This window comes from Lagopus muta, chromosome 3 (genome assembly GCF_023343835.1).
Source record: "Lagopus muta isolate bLagMut1 chromosome 3, bLagMut1 primary, whole genome shotgun sequence".
In the NCBI taxonomy this organism is placed as follows: Eukaryota; Metazoa; Chordata; class Aves; order Galliformes; family Phasianidae; genus Lagopus; species Lagopus muta.
In genome coordinates, this window is record NC_064435.1 from 85,682,110 (window position 1) to 85,704,751 (window position 22,642).

General features: G+C 40.9%; 1 protein-coding gene and 1 long non-coding RNA gene across 5 annotated transcripts in view; both read right to left on the reverse strand.

Moving 5' to 3' along the window:
• The window catches only part of LOC125691160 (uncharacterized), a 125,415-nt gene that overhangs the window by 15,306 nt on the left and 87,467 nt on the right, over window positions 1-22,642 (reverse strand). The window lies entirely within an intron of this gene.
• The window catches only part of LOC125691159 (uncharacterized), a 65,562-nt gene continuing 55,165 nt past the window's right edge, over window positions 12,246-22,642 (reverse strand). For 3 of the 4 annotated variants that reach the window (XR_007375939.1, XR_007375941.1, XR_007375940.1), the window contains 2 exons: window positions 22,334-22,445; window positions 12,246-13,775 (listed from right to left, as the gene is read on the reverse strand). Coding sequence is in view for 1 of the 4 variants with exons in the window: in XM_048940169.1 (XP_048796126.1) it covers window positions 13,528-13,658; window positions 22,334-22,445 (243 nt within the window). In the remaining 3 variants the exon portion in view is untranslated. The remainder of the gene's footprint in view (window positions 13,776-22,333; window positions 22,446-22,642) is intronic. The other variant, XM_048940169.1, reaches the window with a different exon arrangement.

Genomic DNA, 22,642 nt, shown 5'->3' on the forward strand with positions numbered 1-22,642 from the left:
ACCATATAAATATATTAGAAAAACAATATTTTGGGCTGTTCCTCTCCAGGAAATGCCAGTGTACAAGTCTAAGTAGGCAGCCAGCAGCACAGCCACAAGGTTAAACTGGGACACAACGGAAATCCCAAAACAAATCAGGTCATCCACATAACTGTGGTTCTGCCAAGAAAGTTGTATGTCAACCAGACGCTGCTCCCAGTGCAGCTATGCTGGTCAAGGTCTCATCTCATCGCTTCCCTGACTTAGACAAGTGGATGCAAACTGACAGAAAAGTTCTGCCCCTGAGCTGGAGTGGGTGGATGTGGGAGTCTGTCAGAGCTGCCACCAAAGGGATGAGTGGACACATAATTGGTGTGGCAACCAGCAGGGAAACTGGCCTTTGCTCTGGCCAGATGCGGTGCTGCCAAGCCAACCATGCTGGCTCTGCTTCTTGAACTACCAAAATATTAAGCCAAAAATCTCCTCCTGCAAGCAATACAATAAAGAAATGCTCACATAAGAGTTCCCTTCCAGTTTGAACTGTGCAGTAAAGGAGGCCTTTGAACACGCTATGATACAAAACCTGTGTTATAGCCATTGCTCCAGATCAGCAGAGAGCAGACTCTGCACTGCACTTTGGTGGTATCACAGCCATTTGTATTACTCCTGAGGTGTTCACATCATGGCTGCACTTCTCCTTTCTGCCTCCCAAAGGGGCAGGGTAGAGAAAAAAGTATTACTGCAGTATAGCATAGAGAAGATGCAGAAATGCAGCAATTGCCCCAACCCAGCACAGCACCTTCACGCTGTCCCCAAATATAATATAGTGCGCATACTAATTTTACTGGATGTGTACAGATGGGAAACTGCACAACAACAATACTGTATCTCAGTGAATCATGGGGTTGAATCTAGCTCTACTACTTTTGGATGTATTTAATGCATTTACATCCAGCTCTGAGCAGATGTTTTTGCACTCATTTTTGAGAACTCCAAAGTTTGCCTAGGCCCTCAGACAGACCCCTCACCAGACAGGGTAAAGGCTTACAACCAGGATTTTACTGTACCAATCAAGTCTAGTCAAACTACTTCTACCTTTATCCCTTGTCTCTTTTTTTTGTCCATGCCTTTTGAAAGTACTGTGTCCTAAACTAAACTTTCTGCTTCACCCTCTGCCTACTATACACACCATCCCTATAATTCAGTTTCCTGTTTTCTTCCAAGTTCACAGTCTTCATTAATTCACTTCCCAGGGATACAGCTTTGCCTAACCTCACTTTTCCTTTCTTTCTCCCCTTAGGTCTTGCCTTGCCTTTCCTGCTTCACAGCATTTTGTCTGCACCCAACAGTTCTCTGCCTTTCTTCATGATACCTTCCCATCCCCGATCAGCAGTTGCTTCTTCACCACTCATCTGATTCAGTGCTGGTCTTTCCCACACTACTGCCTCGTAATTAATCATTTTGTTATGTCTGTCCCTCTTGCAATGCAAGACCCTCAGAATATGCAGATCATCTTCCTCCAATACGTTCAGCACTTATGGAATTAAGTAAATAATGCAAATGGGCACTGGATCATGTACAGCATCACATAGCCCGGACCGTGGCCAGACCACAGACTACGATTTCCATTCACGGCTATTCTATTCAAACAGACCACTGTCTGTTTCCAGGTTTCAGTGCATTCTTTTTCTACAGATTCTGAAATAACTAGTGTTTTTCAAGAGCCCAGTTCCTACAACCGTGACCCCAGAGACAGAGGCATTTTCTTTTTCTTCTCATTTCCTCAGTCTTTTGTGCATCAACAAAGAGACTATAAGGAAGGCACTGCAATTAGCACTTTCTCAGATGCACTTATCTGTTGAGAGCACTCAGCACTGAGCTATCTTCTGCAGGTGGGTAACTTAACCTCCTCTTACCACTTTTATTTATTTCAAGTTAATTGCCAGAAGTGGTAAGCTCTCTGCACTGTGCTCTGAATTCATGATCATGCAAATACTTCAGATGATGGATGGCGTGGCTGTGACAGCTAATAGCAAACCAGAGATGGAACAAGGATTCTCAGAGTCAAAAACAAGAGCACTTGAAGTGCAGACATACAAAAAGACCTTAGTTAATACACATTCAACAGCTAATGATGTAAGACTCTGTTTAGACTTCTCAGATCCATCTTTATGCAATAAGATTTTTGCTTGTAGATGCAGACATTTGTCTCTGCTCTGTTTTCTGCCTAGCAGGAACAATGTCATACATGCAAGGTGAAGCACAGACCATTGTCACAAGACTGTTTTCAGCATTATTGTCACTGGAAGCTGAGAACAGGACCATGAGATGTCCACATCATAGAACAGAGTATGACAGGTTCATGCACCAACTGGTTTTCAATTTGTCTGTAGCAGAACATGGATGGAAACTTTGGCCCTCTCCCAAAAGAAAATCTAACAATAACCATGCTGACACTACAAACCACAATGACAGACAAGTCTGTAGCGTGCAAGGCACTGCATGAACAAATGCAGTTCCTCTACCAAAGAGCTGACAGTCTGAGGCCTTTGTCCAACAGCCATGATGCCCTTAAATTGATGTGGTTGAGCGTGCCTTGTGTAAAGCTATATCCTGTTGTACATTAGCAGGATAGAGCCCAGGAAAGCTGATGGTTATTACTGATTAGTGATAATCACTAATCTCTTTATTCCTTATAGATACTGGGGAAGCATGTGCTGTGAGGAAGGATGCAAGTGGTAGAACTGTGCTGCTGTGAAGCACCAACCCACTGGGCTTTGTGCATGAGGAGCTATACAGGAGGTGGCGCATCTCCGTGAGTACAGCGTTACTCTCTCAGCAAGCTCCTCCTAACAATGTTTCTGGTGCATATACTGTTGTGAGAAGCCAGCTGGCTGCCATCTGAGAGCAGATGCCAAGTGGCTGTCAGATTGTCATCTTGAGTTTTAGTATTCGACTCGTCTTTCTGTGAATTGGCTTTTGGCCTCTTTTTTCCCTAGGAAGAGTTATGTCTGAGCCAAACAGCCTCAGATTTCTCTCTGGTAAAAGAAATGAAAGTATGAGTCACTATCGCTTCTGGTGAAATAATTTATAAATCAGAATTACTGTGCTTTAAGTGGTTTTCCCACTTTTTTTTGTAGTTACATAACGTTTCTCCTGTAGTTCCTAAAAGTAGTACTGGAAAAACACATAGCAGCCACTTCAAACAGTTTACTCATTCAATCTGTCCATTATGTAATTAATTAGAAAAGCTGAAAGAAATATAGTTTTTTGAGTTTGAGTTCCTGCTGCTCACATTTCAAGTTTTAATAGAAAGGCTAGTTGCAATGGTCTCTGATATACTGTCCAGTCCTGGAGAACTGTCACTGGTTTATCTGAAAACATAGGATAAAAATTAAATGAAAATGAACTGAAGATTTAACAGAACTGTAGAGCAGAAAGCTCTAGGACAGTTTTTCATAAGCAATTAGTGATCCAAAAGAAGCAGCTTCAAGTAGTCTTAAAGGATTATTACTTTTAGAGAAGGGATTCATGTACACTCTGGGAATGGAATCATTTTCAGATATGTCATAGTAGGCAATTCAACTCACTAGTCCTGTGGGAAAATAATACCCTTAAGAGTTCTGGAGACCTGAATAGACAGAAGTTGTTACTGCTGTTGAAGAAAAGCGTCTGCTGGAAAGACACTGGCATAAGCAGAAAAAGCATGTTTTCCATAAAAGCTGCTTGCTAAAACTACATGGCAGGGCATCACTAAGGCATATTTCCAAGTGACTTGTGCCATCAGGTGGGAACCCGTTCTCTGTATCAGACCATTTGAAACTGATCATAATTATGTTATATTCCATTAATGCAGAAGCTCTATACAGGGTGCATATTTGTTATATTACTGCTAATGCTACGGAAAGCCCCACATACATTTCTTTTTATACTTTGAATACTTGCATTTCACTTCTTCTGACAATAAAATATGATTGAAGTTTACCTGATGACACAAATGCAAGCATTTCCTTCTTCAGTACCTGGCTGAATTGGCACCAGGATTCAGAATGAGACCTGAGGATTCACAAATTGGTACCCTAAAGGCAGGAAGCAAATAGTGGATGTTCGTACTGACCCCAGTAGTGCACAATCTAGGGTATTAAGCAGATGGTAAAGGAGAGAATCAAATGCACATTTGTCTGTATGTTTGCCTCTATTACCCAGAATAAGTTTCACAGGTAATCTTCAGTTTTCATGGGTATTACTCTGGGAATGAGATGGCTTAGTGATAGATGAGAATCTGTTTGCATGAGTCCAGTTTAGAGTTAGCTTTCAGTTGACACTGCTACAATAAATTGGATCTTTCTCTGTTTTTTTCTCTCCTTTTCTTTCCTAGAGGTAAGAGGAAACGGGGAAGATTAAATATGTTTTACATACAATCATAGTTTATGGAAACAGGTTTTAAGCACATGAATTAGAGGTGACAGAAATGCACCTCACAACACCTGATGAAAAAAAATCACAAAAATGTTAAATGAATTGGAAGGTCTAGAAAGATCATCCCCATCTGTGCTGCCAGCTCCCTTAGAACTAAGCTGTGAATGAGGAAATGTGTTTATTTTCAGGCCTTTCCCAGGAGAATAGGGCTGATATCCTGACACAGCAAAAACTTTGGGACATTGCCAGCACAATAATCGTTTCTATATAGTTCATGTGGTGAGAAATGTCGGCTTGGATGAAGAACTTACGTCATTTTGGTAGCAACAGTAGAAAATTAAAATGTTCAGCTGGAGGCAGCAAATGAGAACAAAGAACAATGCCTAGTGCTGCAGCATGCTATTCCTGGGTAGTGGAGCCTGGGTTGGCGAAGTTTGGAGGCTCCCAAAATAGACACCATTCAGTATTTTTTGCATCCCCAGAGGTGCCATGCCAGGATTTTCTTGAGATTGCTAAATTAAAATGTTCTATCAGCTGAAGGAGTCAAACCATGGTGAAATCAGGCACTTTTTCCTTTAACACTGAACTTCTAGCAAGTTTTCAATCTCCAAGAATTCGTAACAGCACCAAGAAAGAAACCAAAGTGTTTTAACTTGCAGGTGGGATTAAGAGTCATTGGAAAAATAGGTGTCCAAATTACTGTGCTTAAAAGCATGAAAAACCAAATGGTGCATACACAAGGGTGTGCCTATCCCAGAATCTGGCCAAACTGGGTTTGTGAAAGACTGGAAGATGAGAACAAAGACAAACATCAAACACTGCAGTAGGAAGAAGAGATCCATAGGGAGCCATTTTGTTCAGGACAGCACATACCAGTTTTGTAATAAAATACATAGGTTGTTCTGAAAGTGATGCCTCCTACTTATTTCCTATAAAGTATAGTAGATATATGTATAATCAAAGAACTTTAGGATGCTATAATCACAAAATAAACAAGAGAGTTTGGCAAAGCAGATAACTATAACAAAAAGAGAATAGATAGAAGGCTTACTCCTATCCTGGGCTCACTCACAAAACTCCAGCACAGCAGATCTCCAGCAGAGATCCTTCCCTACTGGCAGCCAGCTCTTAAATAGGTCTAGGAGAGGTGCAGCCAGGCTCCCCCCCTTCCGGCACACAGCTGAATTGCCTTCACCTGTGCTCCTGTGGCTGACTCAGTGCTTGCCTCAGGTGGTCAATCAGAGGTTCAGGCCGTGACTCAGCAGTTCCCATACAATACAAAAGCAAAATTACACTACATAGAGCAAATTCTCAACTACAAAAACGTATTTTTCAACATTATCACATCATTAGCTATGTATTTTCATCAGTGATGAACAAGCGACTCCCCCCCCCACAGGAGATCCTCCCTTTAGCCCTAGGCATGTAGTGGCTGTGGTCAATAATCAGCTTGGGGCTTTCCTTTCTTCTTTCTGTTCACAAAACATAAGAAGACATGAGCTGGGATGGGTCAGCTCAGAATCTTTTACTCCAAGCTCTCTTGGGGGTTGGACAGGCTGCAGAAATGGCAGCACAGCACTTGCAAACTTGTCGTTAAGATGCAGATCCTAGAATCACTGAATCACTGAACCGCAGAAACATAGAATGGTTTGGATTGGAAGAAGCCTTATGATCAGGGACACCTCCAACTAGACCAGGCTGCCCAGGGCCCCATCCAACTTGGCCTTGAACACCTCCAGGGGTGAGATGTTTCTCTGGTCAACATGTTCTAATGCCCCATCACCCTCCAAGAGAAAAATTTCTTCTAAATATCTGATCTAAAGATATTTTATTTTAGTTTAAAACTATTGCACCTTGATCTATTACTGTCTACCCATGTAAAAAGTCAAGATTAATATTATTTATAAGCTCCCTTGAAGTACTGGGAGGCCACAACGAGGTCTCCTCAGAACCTCTCTTCTCCAGACCGAACAAGCCCAGCTTCCTCAGCCTGTCTTTGTAGAAGAGGTGCTCCAGCCCTTTGATCATCTTTGTTGCCCTTCTCAGGACTCATTCCACCAGCTTCACACCTTTCTTCTATTGTATCATCTGCAGCATCCAGCTTGGTGCATTTCATGCCACTATGCAGTGTACTGATTAAGATATTAGAGAGCACTTGTCCCAGCAGACCGCTGGGGGGACACCACTCATCACCGGCCTTCACCTGGACCTGGAGCCATTGACCACAACACTCTGGCTGTGATCATCCAACCAATTCATTTTCCACTGAAAAGTCCACTCTTAAATCCATGTATTTCCAATTTGGAGATAATAATGTAATGTGGGATCATAGCAATGGCCTTGCAGAAGTTCAGGATGACATCAGTTGCTTTACCTCTGTCTACTGATGCTCTGAATGAATGCAGTCATGTAGTATACTTTGCTACATCAAGATCGTTAGGAAATATTTTGTACATAGAACAAGAAGTGATGGATCCCATCAGCTGGAGTGGTCACATGGGAGCATCAGCCAGCTGGATACAAGAAATCACAATATGAATAAACACTGTGAAACACAATACTGCTTTGCCACCATGATTAAAGACTTGTTGAAAAATTCTTTTCCTTGATCTGTCCAATTTCTGAGGTAGACACTCCCTGCCAAAAACTGCTTGGAAGACCTTGGATATTTCAGAATCTCATATACTTTTAGCCAAATTGTTCAAGCATGCTTGGATAATATGCCTACTGCCATTCAGATATACTTTACAGTATTGCATTTTTTGGAAAACTATTGAAAATCCACCAAGCCTGGATGCCATGGTGCATCCAACCCTGTTACAGTCACTTGTTCCTTTTAAAATGCTTTTTTGGCACCTGTGTCCTGGCCAGGATTTCCTGCTCTGATGTACTTTCAGAAAAAAAAAAAAGAAAAAAAAATGTATGGAAATGCAAAGGCTTGTGTCCAACAAAGCATTGGAGATGCCATGTCTTAATGCAGGCTTTCAACTCTTTTGTAGCTCTTAACCTCTCACCAAATGCCAGTAGTATTTCATTGAAAAATAAAAGCCTAAAAACTTTACTGGATTAGGCCCAGCATTCCTGTTAGTTTCTGTCCCATAGCAATCAGTTCTAATTTAAATGGCTTTTTATTATCTTCACACTAATCACAAGCTTACAATTAAGTGCAGCACGTAGCTTAAAAGAAGGAAGAAAAAATACATCCCAGTAATGGCTGCCTAGGAACTACAAGAATAGGATAAAAACATTCAGAACACAAAGCTGTAGAAAAATTCTATTTATTTATTTATTTATTTGTTTGTTTGAGTCAAATTACTGGGACAAAGCCGAGCAAAGAAAAAAATAAGTGAGATGATATCAGGAGGGATGTCTTGGCACTCTGTTAAACTGCTGAATGATTTCCTAACAGAAGCTGTTGAAAGAATCATCAGCTTCTGCATTTTTAAGCATGACAGGGGAAAACAATGAATGGTGCAGTGACTTCTGTGGGCACAGCATCATGCTAAGCAGTGAATGCACTGGTATTTCAGCTAACTTTTTGGAACTGGTGTAGTGGTCTATACACACACATCTATTATACATACAATTGGAAAGGAACAAAGGATTAGCGGCAGAAAGAAGGCCCACAGGCCCAGATCTTGCTTCACGCTGAGTCACACAGCGTGTGAAGAGCACTTCTGAGTATTTCCTTGTCACTAAGTAGTGACCAAGTCCTGGGACCTCTTTCAGGTCTCAGAAAGTCCATTTTCTTCAGATGTGGTTATCAGACCTTCTGGAACAAAACAGCTTTGCAGATTCAGAGGGTATCAAGCAGTGACACAAGCTGTTAGATAAGATATTCCTTCTGACTTGTAGCAGAAAATCATTTCATACAACGCTGCTTAAGGGTCCTGCCTGGTCACTTCAAGTAACTGAAGTGATGAGGTTTTCACTAGTTCTCAACCCAATACTTTTCTACCCAATAAACCTCCTGTGAAAAATTTGTCCTAATACAGATTCCAGCTTCTTCTTCCAGCTCAGATTTACTACTTAACTCCCAGTTACAGGTTTTCATATAACACCACTGCCTGATTATCATTGATTATCATTGCTGCTACTTAATTGGAGTAATTGAAACAACTGACACAAGGTGGATAAAGACATTAGTATTATCCCACTTATGACAGTCATCTTCAGATGTTTTGCAGTGCTTTCAGACCCCTCCCAAAATGATGGTAGGCAAGAACTACCAGGAAGGTTTTATAAGAAGGGCTCTCTGGCTGCTATTTAAGCTGCCATTACATATAGAATGTAGGTGCATCTCTACGTAGCAGACATAATGAGATAGAGAGCGGGCAAATAAAATGCAGGGTTTATGATTAGGAATATTGGTTCAGCTATTTAGATTGCTGTTCAGCTATATCAATCATTTGGAGTTATTTTTCAAGGAAGCAAAAACATCAGTGTGTATTTAAGCAAAGCATTAACTCCAGGGTTACCTTGAGTAGATGGATTGCTGAAATCAGTGTTTTTCAACACTAACCTTTTCCTTCTGGAAAGGTCAGTTCATGCTTCTATTTCGCTGAACATGGGAGCTTAAGTGCCAGAATTAATGCATCTTAGGAGCAACCTCCCCAAGAGAGGGCCTGTCAAAGCTGTAACAGTGAAAAACAAGGAGATTTGTGGGGTTTTTGTTTTGTTTTGCTTTTTTGTTGTTTTTGTTGTTGTTGTTGTTTTCCAGTCTGCCACATGCAGCTTTTACTGTAACTAGTATAATGTCCTTATGGAAATCTCTTAGTGATAACACGGTTCTGTTGTCCTACATTTAGGTTAGCAATTTCTTTTCAGTGGCAAATATATGGGGGCAAAGAGGCTGTTTATCAGCTATGGAAGTTATCAGGGATATTACAGTATTGTACAACAGCTCGCACGGCACCTCCCCACCTTACAGCAACATCCTAGATTTTTGTTGGTACACAAGAGATGGCAGATTGGAGGGTTTTATTCCAAGATTTTCATGATGACTTGAAACACATTTTGAGCCTTGAATAAACATTTCCTCGTACAACTGGCCTATCAGGCAGATATCCTTGTCTCCTCGCTAGTGATGGTCTTATTTATTTTGTCATGAGCTTATTGCTCATATTAACAGCATGAAAACTAAGCAAATATCCTCTGGGTTTGCTGGCAATGATGTATTCACAAATTGTGCTCTACAGCTATCATGTGTTTGCACACATACAAAGTTGTATTTCTGAAATGATGATGCTTGAGAACTGCTTACCAAGTGTAAAATATTCCATCTGATGATGCACAGAGACTTTTGGAGAAAAGCTCCCTGGTCTAAGTTAATCTTAAAGGGAAGCATGAGAATTTGTAACAGCATGAGACACAGGCACAGACACACAGCGATGCCATCCCTGTGTCATTCGCCCCTCTGCTGAAGCAACTGCTTTCTCTGGTCTCATACTTTAGGTGGGCACATGACATTTATTGATACCGAATGCATTTTTGAACTCATCTAAATGGCTAAAACTTTTAAGGTAAAAGGGAAAAATATAACATATACATTCTTCTTTCTTGAATCTAGATTGCATTACCACACAGATAGATACATTTTTGGAGTATTTTAAGATCAGAATAGGCATTAAGAAATGATGGAGAATCTGGAGGGGACATAAGAGTAATCTGGGAGAACATGAGAGAAATGTATATAGAGAAGAACTCAAGTTGAACCAGAGGGCAGAAATAGAATGACCATGTGCAATTAACAATATGCCAACTGAACACAGCCAGCAAGGAGAAGTTTAGTGCGGAAAAAAAATATACAGGCAGTAATTGGTAAAAGTTAAATAGTTCTGGGATCTCACCGGAGAAATGAACTACAGAATTCAAAACATTTTCTCAGCTACAGCATTCAATTTATGGGCCTAGACTGCTGATCTCACATATGGTTCAGGAAAATCTGTACCCGTCCATATCATTATCACCTTCAACTCTAACTCTCTTACAGCTACAGCAGTTTCAGAGTGTTCAGTGCGAACATTAAGTTCTTTACAAAAGCAGAGCAGGTGAGACTCTAGCTTTACATTTGAGTCTTCACTTTTCAGTCACTGGTGGCTTTATTTCTAATTATCTTACATTACAGAACCACCAAAGGAGTCTGGAGACAACTGGAACTCCACTGTGTTGAGCGCTGCACAAATAACTACAGACAGTCCTTTTGCACCATGCATCAGGCAAAACAGCAGCAATCTCCTAAAGGTAGAAATATGTCCAGTTCTTTGAGACTGTTCTTCAGGGCTGGAGTGTTGACATGATACGTTCTACCTACTGGGGCTGCATCATCTTCAGTTAACAACTTCACTGTAAAAGGAATCCTGGTATCACCGCATCAAGGACAATGTGGAAGAAAATCATGGAGGGAAAAGGCAGCAATGTGATGGTTAGCAAAGATCACATAAGCATTGGAAGATGAGCAAAAAATATGAGGGACAATTGTCAATGATCTATAAACACATCCTAGAGAAAAGAAAACTCCATGGGCGATAGCTATTATCTGTATAGATACTTTCAAAATATAAATGCACATGAAGGAAGGGAATTACTCAATCTCAGCAGATGCTGAGATGTAGAAGCATACTAACAAAGAAGGAGTTGAGATTACGCTCAGAATGCTTCTGAATGCTAAAATCAGCTGCAAGACTCTAAAAGAGACAGATTACAAAAGGCAGTATCATCCTGCTGATACTCAGGGTGCATCAAGTGGGGAATTAGTGGAAAGAAACAGAGGCAGGGCGCAATCTTGCAAATAATAGAAAGAGAAGCTAGCTGAACAAGCAATCTTTCAAGCTCCAATGTCTATCTGATATCAGGGATGGCCAGAATGGACTCTCAGCCTTTGGGCAGGTATTTATAACACAGTGTGACAGTAACATAGTTGAAGAGCAAGGAAATGCAATGGTACCGAAAGAGATATGAAACATGACCCTTTTGAAATCAAAAGACAAACAAAATCCAAATTAACTAGGGGAGCTTATGAGAGTTTTTAGGTCAAATTCACCCCAGAGCATTAAGGCTTTTTTCTTTCCTTTTGTTGGGAGGAAGCTTGTCATGTACACGTGTGGCCCATAGCTATTCTCACTGATGCTGTCCTTGAAAACCGTGGCTCTTTGGATGCACAAATCAAAGTGCAGTGTTGCAAGTTGGAATGGCAGTCCCCTGAGCCTGCTTGCAAATTACATCTGAAGAGAGCTTTTTCTGTGTGTGTTACTCAGGGATAAGGGTCTCTGGGGGTGTCAATACAGCATTTGGTTGAGGAAGAGTGTGGGCATCTCTTGGGCATTTGGAAACCTTCCTTAGTAATGACAATCACGGTATGGTCAGAAGGTAGCTTAGGCTTTGGCTTTGTATGGATAAACCTGCATGCAAGAGCATTGATAACACCCCTTCATATTTATATTGGTAACTACAATATTGAAAATTTTTCACATTTAACACACTTCATTGTCTTGGCTAATGAATCCTGACCATTTGTTTGTCCTACTGATTAATATTTTTCTTGAAGTGTAATAAGCTAAACTGATGGAGACCAATACAGCAGTTGCTCTCAGTCCTGCCAATTCTGAGGCGTTTCAGCATCCTACATCTTCAATCCTTTGTGAAGACCAAGCTCTTTTAAAGGCTTTGGATCCTTTAATGCCCAAATAACTATAAACAACGTAGAAGAAGAAGGAATAATTCTCCCAGTTAAGCCTCCCACAGAGACTGTTCTCTGTAACAGCATTCAGATGAATGGGCTTTGGATGTTAATCGTAACACTGTGTACTCTTCCACAGCTAATCAGCTCACAGAGTACAGACAAGTAACTTCTATTATCAACTCCATTCCACCACACAGACCATCCTGAAATGCTTCTCCAATAGCTAATTTAGAGACCTCCCGTTGGCTTAGCTCTGGATGTGGAAACAAGCTGTGTTATTCAAGAGGAATTTATCCTGTCTCCCTTACTTTTTCTCTCTTGCTTAAAGAATAAGGATCTAGTGGAAATAGCTTGTGTAAGGGTGGGAAGCAAAACATATTAATACCTACTGGCAAAAGCACATGTTCAGTGCCTCAAGGGGTTTAGTGTGCAACAAGCTAGAAAACTCACTTGCAGACCTAAGTAAGTACCACTGTATCATCTTTTGCTTTATGAAGTAAAAATTTATTGAGGGGGTGAGGAGGAAAGAAAGATTACCTTCCCCCTTCCTTTCATAATAAAGTAGTTTTTACCAACAGTATTTATAAACAAATTTGTTTTTGTCCCCCCCACACTGGAATGAGACACTGGACATCCAGAGTTTGTTATAAACCTTTCCTTGCACAAAGTTGGTTTAAGTCCCTTGTGTTCATATTCCACTACAATATGTTTCATACTGTTCTCCAGGTAACTGCTGCTGATACATACACAATTTGGATATGGGAAGCTATTTGCACAACATTAGAAATCCACTGAGTGCAGATGTACATTCTTCTGCCATGGAATTAAGGTGCAAAACAAGGATGTTGCCTTCAGATAATGACATTCAACAAATCCCAGTTTATCCTGAAAACCAAAAGAGGAAAAACGTTGAATGATCTAGGCCCTCCTTGCAGCTGAAACACATTTATTAAACTGATTTAATTCTTCAGCCACTCTCTGCAACCTCTTTTGGAATTATATGTTTGTAAAGAGCTCAGTATCTTTCTTGACCAATTTTTGACATGGCAAGGGCAGATCACACTCCCCTTCAGCTGATGTTGGTAGCAGAATCCCACTTCTTCAGACACTGAGTGAGTAACTGTGGTTCCCACTGGCAGCATGAGTACCCCAGGAAACAGCATGCCCTACATGTGGCCCCTTTGTTTCTCTTCCATGTTGATCCTGTGATGCAGCAGCTTCTTACACAATCAAAGTCAAGAGATTGAAGAGTGAAGAGAACTACATGAAAATGGCATCTTGTCTTCCCTTCAGACAAGGATCTCTCACATCCATTTCCTTTGGCTTTTTTCTTGTCAACGAGAAGATGAAAATCTCTGGCATCTCATAGCTCTTTATTAATACAAAATCATTCTCTGCTGCTCACAGGAGAGGTGGAAAGATTGACAGTAGGCCTCTGAGACAGCATCCTAGTTATGCAATCCCTTTATGTAGACAACTCCCAGTGACTGCACAGAAGAAACATCCAGTTGCTGTTTTTGCCAATATTTGTTAGGTGCCTGGAGCATTTGTGGTGAGGCAAACTCTGTCCTACTTTGTCCTGTAAGGAACAACAGATGCCAAAAGATGTTTTTGAAGATACAGAGAAGTTGACAGCTTACAAAGTTTCTGTCCATTTTCTTTTTGTTGTCTCCTTTTTCTCCCATTGCTAAAGAGTCTGAAAACAACAACAGAAGGGTGAGGGTGGGTTAATAACAACAGCTCTGAAGAAATGAATTTTGAGGAGGAATTTGAACAAGAAAAAAAGAGATATCCAGAAGCTGGGAATTAATGTAGCAGCAAGCAAGAGAGAGTTCATCAAACTAAGTGAGAGTGAGCAAGCTGAACGGACCACTGTCTTTGGTACTGATGACTATGTAAAAGAACCAGAGACTTGGTGGGTAGGTGTTGTAATAAGTGCTTGATCACGGAGTGGAAAGTTTTGGTGAGGCAAAAACATGACTTAATGGTCAGGCAAGGGAAGGTGGTTGTAAGATCTGCATTTCTGGAAGACCAGTAAGGAACAACGAGGACATAGGGAAAGTGGGGAAGCAGATGAGTTCATCTAGAGATAGTCAGGAAGAAAGAAAGTAGGATTATCATGGTATTGCTTTTGTGTATTTAAGGACATGAAACATTAAAATGCATTTGGGAGATGAACAGAAGGAGCCATCAGAGAGAGGAAAGATGGGAAGGGAGCAGTTCAGTCATGCTTCCATCACTGGGGAAGGAAACAGACCAGAAAAAGACCAAGAACAAAAGCTTTTAGGAGAAAAGAAGGTAAATTGATGGGAAAAGCTTGTGACAGGGCCTGTCAGGCTTCCTGAAGTCAGTATCACTCATGAGATCTGGAGAAAGTATAGCAACAAGAAGGCCTAGGGGAGGAAATGAAAGTCTCAAAGAGAGTCTCGGTGGGAGCAGTGGGACTTCTGCTCAAGAAAGATCTGAAAAGGACAAAAAATTGTACGTAAAGTCTCTGAATCCTGAAATGCTCTTTGAAGACATTCGATGGTGGATGAAGCAAAAGCAAAATGTGACCTATGGTTGGGTGTATTTCACTCAAGTACAAAGGAGAGAAGTACAAAACAGAGCTAAAAGAATTAACTTGAGCATCTGTGAAAGCAAAAGTACAAGCAGGTGGTAAGGAGGAGACTTGAAGCTGCTTGGACAATAGAATAACTTTGAAGGTACAGCAGAACAGACAAGGAGAGGGGAAAGGCACATGGACCACTGAAAGAACAAGGCCCGCTGACCATGGAAATTTTTAACTATAAAATGTCAGAGGTACTTATACTCCATTCAGTTTTTTAGTAAAGGAGATGTCCAGTGTTGAAACATACTCTGGGTTTCAGTAAAGGGAGAAATGCCTCAAAATGCCAGAATGGTTTGGGTTGGAAGGGACCTTAAGGATCACCCATTTCCAACCCCCTGCCATGAGCAGTGTTGCCACTCACCAGCTCAGGCTGCCAAAGGCCCCATCCAGCCTGGTCTTGAATACTTCCAGGGATGGGGCATCCACAGCTTCTCTGGGAGGCATGTACCACTACTTCACCACCCTATGAGCAAAGAATTTCTAATCTAAATCTACCTTTATCTAGTTTAAAGCTTGACACTGATGAAGTATCCCTCTCCAGCTTTATTGTAGGCCTCCTTTAGTGCAGTTGGTGCAATTCTGACTTTTTTTTTTTTTTTTTTTTTTTTTTTTTTAAGGAAAATAGTGAAAGCAAAGGCAATTTACAAAGCTGTATTTACCAAGGATAAATATAGTGCATTCTGGCACCCTTGCTGAGAGGTTGCTTGGTTAATCTGTTCCTTTCTGTTTTGCAGACTAACAAGAGTCAGCACTTCCTAACAGCAAATATGTATCAGCATCAGATAAAATTAAAATCCATGCTTTTACATGAATTCTTTCCTTATTTTATTATGCAAAATACTTCCTTTAAGTAACCTATATGGCAGCACTTATGAGATGCTGCAGTGGCTGAGAACAGCGTGTGCTCCAGAATAGTACTATAATATTATCTCATCTCGTTTAGTCTGTGGTTTCCAGACCTCTTAGGAGACACAGATTATTTCTTAGAAATCTGCAGAAGCAAGTCCCGAATCTTTAGGCTCAGATTTGTTGTACAGGTTCTTACCTTCAGAAAGAAACTTTAAGGAATCTATAAATCAAAAAAGAACATCCAGCAACACAGTAGTTTTCTCTACCCAGATCATGTGGTTGATCCAGAACATTATTATAGAATGGTGATTTAGCATGCAATACTTCTCTCTTTCCTTAAAATTTATAAAGATTTTTCTTTTTTTCTTCCCAAAACACTCTGGGTTTTATGAAAAGGAGCATGTCCAGTAGACTGGCATACTTGGAAGACTGATCTTCCCTCTGCTCATCACTCCTTAGGCTATAACTAAATACTGAGTCCAATTTTAGGCCCCTTAGCACAGGAAAGACATCGATAACAAGGTGCACATACAGTGAGAGGCCACCAAGATGTCTGAGATCTTGAACAGTTGCCTGATGAGGAGAGGCTAAGAGATTAGGTCTTCAGAATGAAGAAGGGCTGGCTTCAGGGAGAATGAAACAGCAGCCTGTCAATGCCTACAAAGGAGTTATCAGGATGTTGCAGTCAAGTTCTTCAGGGTGGTGTATGGTGGTAAGAGAAGAGACAACAGGCATGAACTGAAAGAAGAGAGATAAAGTTTTTGCCCTACGAGTACAGTCAAGCAGTAGAACACACTTCACAGAGGCCATGCAGCCTCCAGCCTTCAACGTTTCCAACCTCCAGTTAATTAAAAACCTGAGAACCTTGGTCTGATCCCAGACCAGGCCCTGCTTGGAGCTCCAGGCTCGATTAGAGACAGCCTCTATCACCATGTGAGAGTCTGAACGTGGCAGCCAGTCTCGCTTCTGCAGCATCGTAAATCCTGATAAGCATTGGGACTGCTTTCTTTCCATTGTTGTTTTAGATAATGAGAGTACTTTGGTAGGACTTCCATTAAAATGAAAGGAAGCAGCCAGATCTCACCTTTTTATCTGATGCTATCCTTTGCCCTTCAGAGCTATAGAACCAACAAGCATTTCAGACACCCAACTTGCTAGACATGAAGGAAAATATGTGGAGTTCTCAAGATACAGCACACTATCTTCAAGATGCAAAATGCTGTATCTTCAAAAGAAAGGAAAATCAAATCATGCACAGCTTTTTATTGCAGTGGAATCGACACATTCATTTCCTCTTGCCATTAAGTCAATAATATCAGAAGAACATATTTTAGATTACAAGGTTATGCAAATATCCCTATAAATGAAGTGTAGCACTTGCATTTCTGGCAGCTGGCCAGCACAGTCCTCAGTATAAACAAGTTTGTCTATTTCTGTACTAACCACTCAGGGTCGTGCCCCTGCTGGACTATTAAGCTAGAAAATGACCCTTCACTGTATGTTTCTCTTGGTGGAACAAAGTCTAATAATGGAGCTGCATTTACAGGCAATAGAATATGTAAATTTTATGCATTGCAATTGAATAAATGTTCAGTATTTTGAGTGAAGTCCGTTTAGAAATGTGCCCTACTGACTTTAGAAATTGACTGTTGTTCACAAATTCCTGGTTGAAACAACAAATGAACAGTGTGAGTGGTAAAGTTAGCTGGAGGAACAAACTCAGCACATTTATTCAGTGGAACAAACCAGGACTCAGAGAGAATCATCTCAGCAGTTTACATAACATTTGCTCTGCACGAATCCATAAAGTTTGCCTGTGGTGTTTAATATTGTATGTATGATTTGGCAGATCCAGTGCAATTTTACAGTGAAGCAAGGACAAGACAGATGACAACTCTTCACAAAGAAAAAAAAAAGTGGCAGTTGCATTCACATATTGCAGATGTACTGAAATGGATCTTGGGATAAGTTGCTTTGGGTTTTAGTAATTATTTATTTATTCTCATGTGGGATTGTTTCATCTGCTTTGTTTGTTGTTTTTTTTTTTTTGCTGTAGGTTTGCACTGTATTGTTTTAGTGCACTAATTGTGTTTTAGTGCACTAATTGTGCACTAATGTCACTATTGTCTAAGCAAGAACATGCTATTTGTAATGGTCTGAGTGCATCATTTATTTTTTGAAATCCTGTGCCAATTGCTCTGTTACAAATCTATAGACACTGGTACTGTTCAAGTCAAAATAGGAAAGATGAAAAACTTGCAGTCAGAAGACCATGCAAGAACATATCACAGAATCACAGAATGGCTGGAACTGCAGAACCTAGACATGCCCAGTCACCCTACACTCTGTGTTTGGTCTAAAGAGAGAGGCCTTGAGGAGAAAAAACAAAGCAAATTACAAAGCTTTCATATCAGGCTGCTATTCCTTTGCTGAAAGGACTCATGGAAGCAGCTCAGCAAGCCAAAGACTTGCAAAGGGGGCCTTTTGGTGGTAGGCACAATATACGTATTTGTTGCTCTGTTCAGTCAACAAAAACCATAACAAACACCAAAATTTATAGTTCTGATCCCTTTTGTGTTTAGTGCCATCAGCAAAGCCCATCCAAAAAAAGCTGAAAGCAAAACTCCCAAATACCTCCCCTCCCAGAGGACCAGGTCAGGAACTCTTGTTACCAAGCAGCAGTATTGCTGTGACTGCAAAGAAAGAGGTAGGGGAAAAAAGCTCTATGTGCAATCTGTCTGTCTAGTATATGGATTGAGATATGAATTCTAGAATTCCCATGAGACGCAGATATGGCACACTAGCATGTACTGGCCCCTCTGAGCATTGCTTGTCAGCAGTGATAATAGGGTTAGCTCAATACACTCTGCTGAAGAAATAAACAGCATTTTGTATTCAAGCATCACAGCAGCAAGCAGCCAGTCCCATTAGTGTTGAAGGACAGAATCTAAGGTTTAATCTCCAGAAAGGTTGTCTACATAACAGCAGCTAAGTCAGAGGAGCAGAATCTAGTTTACACAACAAAATATCCTTGAACTGCTAAGCTGTGGGCAAAGTCTGCAAATCAGATCTAATTACAAACATGTCTTGGCTGCATAGAGACAGGAATGCTGCAGTGCGGTAGAGAAGCAAGAGAAGACAGCCAGGGCACTAGTGAATGATTTACTGTAGTCTGTCTTTTGAAATGCATAGATTACATCAGAGAGAGGGACAGCACCTAGCAGCTTTCTCCCTGATTGGTGCTAAGTCTGAAATATACTTCATTTATGTTTTTTTTTTAACACAAAGCTACAGGGTACTTTCACAGCTGAGGATGACAATGACCCTTTGGCTTTACCCATCTTATTCCAGGCTACAAACAGACTCACCTTGCCATTGTGAATGTATTTCATCTTTCCTCCAGCCCAACTGTTTATCCAACTGTGACAACATTTTGGGATAACATTTTCAAACGGCTGAGATCAATTTCACCATGATTTAACTTGGCACAACCTTTTAAGTGAAAGCATTTGCTATTACAGACCCTGATAATGGCACCCGTAGGTACAATACTGTATTCCAGGAGATCTGTGTTAAACATTATGAATTCCAAAATAGTTACCTCCTCTGGAATAAAATCATTAAGCTGAATACCCTGACTTAATTAGACTTAAATGTCATCAGTGATTCACTCTGTTTTAATAAACTCGTCTGTTTTCATGTCACTTCTGTAATTTATGCCGTAAAAAAAAGCCAGTTATGTTGTTCTGATGCCTCAGGAGCACAGCTGGAAACTATCAGAAAATCTTTTGGGTCCACCTTCTCAAAGGTTTCCCATCACTGTAACCAATGCAAACAGCAACTGTGCAAGGAAAAGGCATCACAGAGAATTTTGTGCCTGTGTAAGATTTGGAGCTAAAGCAGAAAATGGAAGAGTCCAAGCACATTAGAGGAGGAGGTGTTTTGAGAAATCTGTTATATTGTAGAGCTCTGAAAGTGAGTCGAGTAAGAAGCAGAAGACATAAAGAAATGGGTATTCATGGGAAAACAATTTCAAAATGGTATATCTCAAAATTTGCCTGGTAGTTCAGCTGGTTCACTGTCTTCCTTAATTCTTTTGGAAAGTAAGTGCCAGAGCAGTGGGCTGAACCCACCAAAAAGCAGGCTCTCTTCAACATATACACTCTGTTCACCCTGACCTGTCACCAGGACCATAAAATTGCCGTAGGAAATCTGTGTCACGTATTAAAAGAGGTAAGATGCATTCAGTCCCCTGGCAATTTTGAAGTCAGGCTGCAACTTACTGATACACTCTGAGTACACTTTTATCTGAGGGGGGCAGGAAAGCAGCTGTGATGAGGAGCTCACCTCTGTGCACTGAACTGGGTAATGCTTTGATACCATCCTACAGGGAGTTTAAGTACTCTGCAATGGAACTGTGTCTGGTAATGCCTAATGCACAGCCTCTATCCTCATTTTTATGAGGATAATAAAAAAAATAGAGTGTGAAAAAGAAAAGTTTCTCTAAAATAATGCTCTTTTCCAATGGGCAAGAACCTGACCATCATCCTTTACACACATGAACTACCATAGGTTACCTATGTTCCTTAAGGTTGCTGCACACCACTGAAGTATCCACAGAGAACAGAGTTTGCTGGACAGGAAGCCTGCCCCAGTTCAAAACAGGGAGTATACAGATGAGTGAATGAAGAAATTATATATGCTACTCATTTACCAGCTCTCAGAGGAGTCCTAATAGCAGAAGTTGATTACACATGCGGAAGGAAGAAGGTCCTATATCTAATTAAACATGTTGGTGGGTGCAGCACTTCTTCCTGTGCTAGGAGCAAACAGAACAGGCAGTGTGCAGATAAAACTAATTGTAATGCATCTCCTGGCCAGATTAACAGGACTTAACGCTCACCCAGGTTGGTAGCATTTCTAATCAGACACTGAAAGACACTGCCTGAGATTATCTGTGATTAAAAAATGAAGCCAATTAAATGAGCATACAAATACCCCAGGTATATCTTCTTTGTTTGTTCTTTCTCTACACTGAACAGATGTGTGCATTAGTTAGTGATGACTAGATATTTCTGAAACTGTGTTTGCTTTCCATTTTGTTTGAAACATCTCCACTGGAACCAGATTTGTTTGTTTACCTGGTGTTTGACAAATAGTCTCTGGCACTCAGTTATCAGGGATTCATGCTTGCATCTCCTATTGGAAACTCAATTCTCCTAATTGTTGCTGTAAGCAGGACAATACAAGAGGTGGTTTTGCCTCCAGGCTTTTTTAACTGAGTCTGGTATTGGTCACGTTTTATTGCACTCTAATAGGACTGGGATCTCTTTCATCACCTCCCCTAAGACTTAGGCTTTCCTTTTCTTTTTTTCCTCCCTCTTTCACATATTCTCACACAAGGTCTACATTTAAAGGAATATGTTGATCTTAATGACCTCTTGAAATTTACCCTGGGGCTAATCAGAAGCTTGCTGTGTTTTGCTGGCTATATCTATCATGATACTGGATAATTCACAGCCTGCTTTAAAGACTTCAAACTAGGTGATTTACCCCATATTAATGTGATGCTTTTGCATTTTAATAGGCTTATGTTAATGTTTTACAAAATGATAAAGCATACATCTGAACTCTCCAGTGACAGGGAATGATGGTATGAACTACATAATTCCAGTAAAGGGCAGCCAATAGCATCAGATTTATGACTGTTGCTAGAGCATCTGTTGTCAGCTTGGACCAGACCAAAGCATTTAGTCGAGTTTTACCCCTATTCTGATTGCTCAAATGGCTTTTCCCAACCCATCTCACACTCCATATAAAAGTACTCAGGCATAAGAGAGAAGGTAGAGAAAACTAAGGTTTCTGAAACTGCTTTAGCATAGAGTCTTACATTCCTTTGAGAAAAGACCTTTAAGAGAACAAAAGGGATTTCATCACTGGTGCTGGAACTTCAGGAGGTAGTACTCACGAGTGGGGTCATATTTTTCCAAATGAAAGGGAGGCAGCCGGTCAGTAAAGCTTAATGTGTTAGGCATCTGTTGCACCTTGAAAACCAAAAAGCTCAGGCTAGGGAATGTGAACCATGTGAACCAATTCCTTCCCTTCAGCTGCACAGCAACTTTGTATTTCAGCTACTCAAAAGATCACATTTACACTTTTACTAGCCTCTCAAGGCTGAAAACAAATAGCATTTCTATCTTAAAACCAGCTATAACTTGACACCGGTGGGGCTGCACCTCAAGTACTACGCTCAGTTTTGGGCCCCTCAATACAAGAGAGACACAGATGCTCTGGAGCATGCCTAGAGAAGCGCAGCAAAGCTGTGGGGGGAGCACAAGTCTTAAGAGGAATGGCTGAAGGAACTGGGATCGTTTACTTCAGAGGAGAGCCTCAGAGGAAACCTCATCGCTCCCTACAACTCCCTGAAAGGAGGTTGTGGTGAGGTGGGGTCGGTTCTCTCAGGTTACAGCAATAAGACAAGAGGAAACAGCCTTAAGCTATGCCAGGGGAGGTTCAGGTTGGATATTAGGCAAAATTTCTTCTTGGAAGAGCAGTGAGGTACTGGAACATTCTGCCCAGGGAAGCGGTAGAGTCACCCTCCCTAGAAGTTTTCAAGAAAAGGGTAGATATGGCAATGAGGGATGTGGTTTAGTGAGCATGGGTGAGCCCTGAACCTTCTGGTAGATGGCAAGATGGCAAATGAACTTCAGTTCTGCTGAATGCAGCGTAACACACAATGGAGGGAGGGAGGGAGGAAGGGAAGGAGGCAGGGAGGGAGAAGTTGAACTACTCACCCATTTGACAGTTTGGAAGAAACTCTGTTAACTCAGACTCAAACTCTGAAAGTGAAGTTTGCTGACAGATGGAATGGAAAATGGTGGCTCTCCATCTGAATACAAGGAAAGGCTATTTAAACAAACAAAGACAAAAATTGGAATAGGGAAAGGAATGGACAACGGTAAAGATGCATCACATAAAACTGCTTGTAACACAGGTTGCAGACTGAAATATTTCCCACACTGATGGGCAAAACAATTGCACTTACTGATTTCAAAACTTAAATTTTGTTCCCCAAGAAGAAAAACACTTCTATTTTCCTCGCT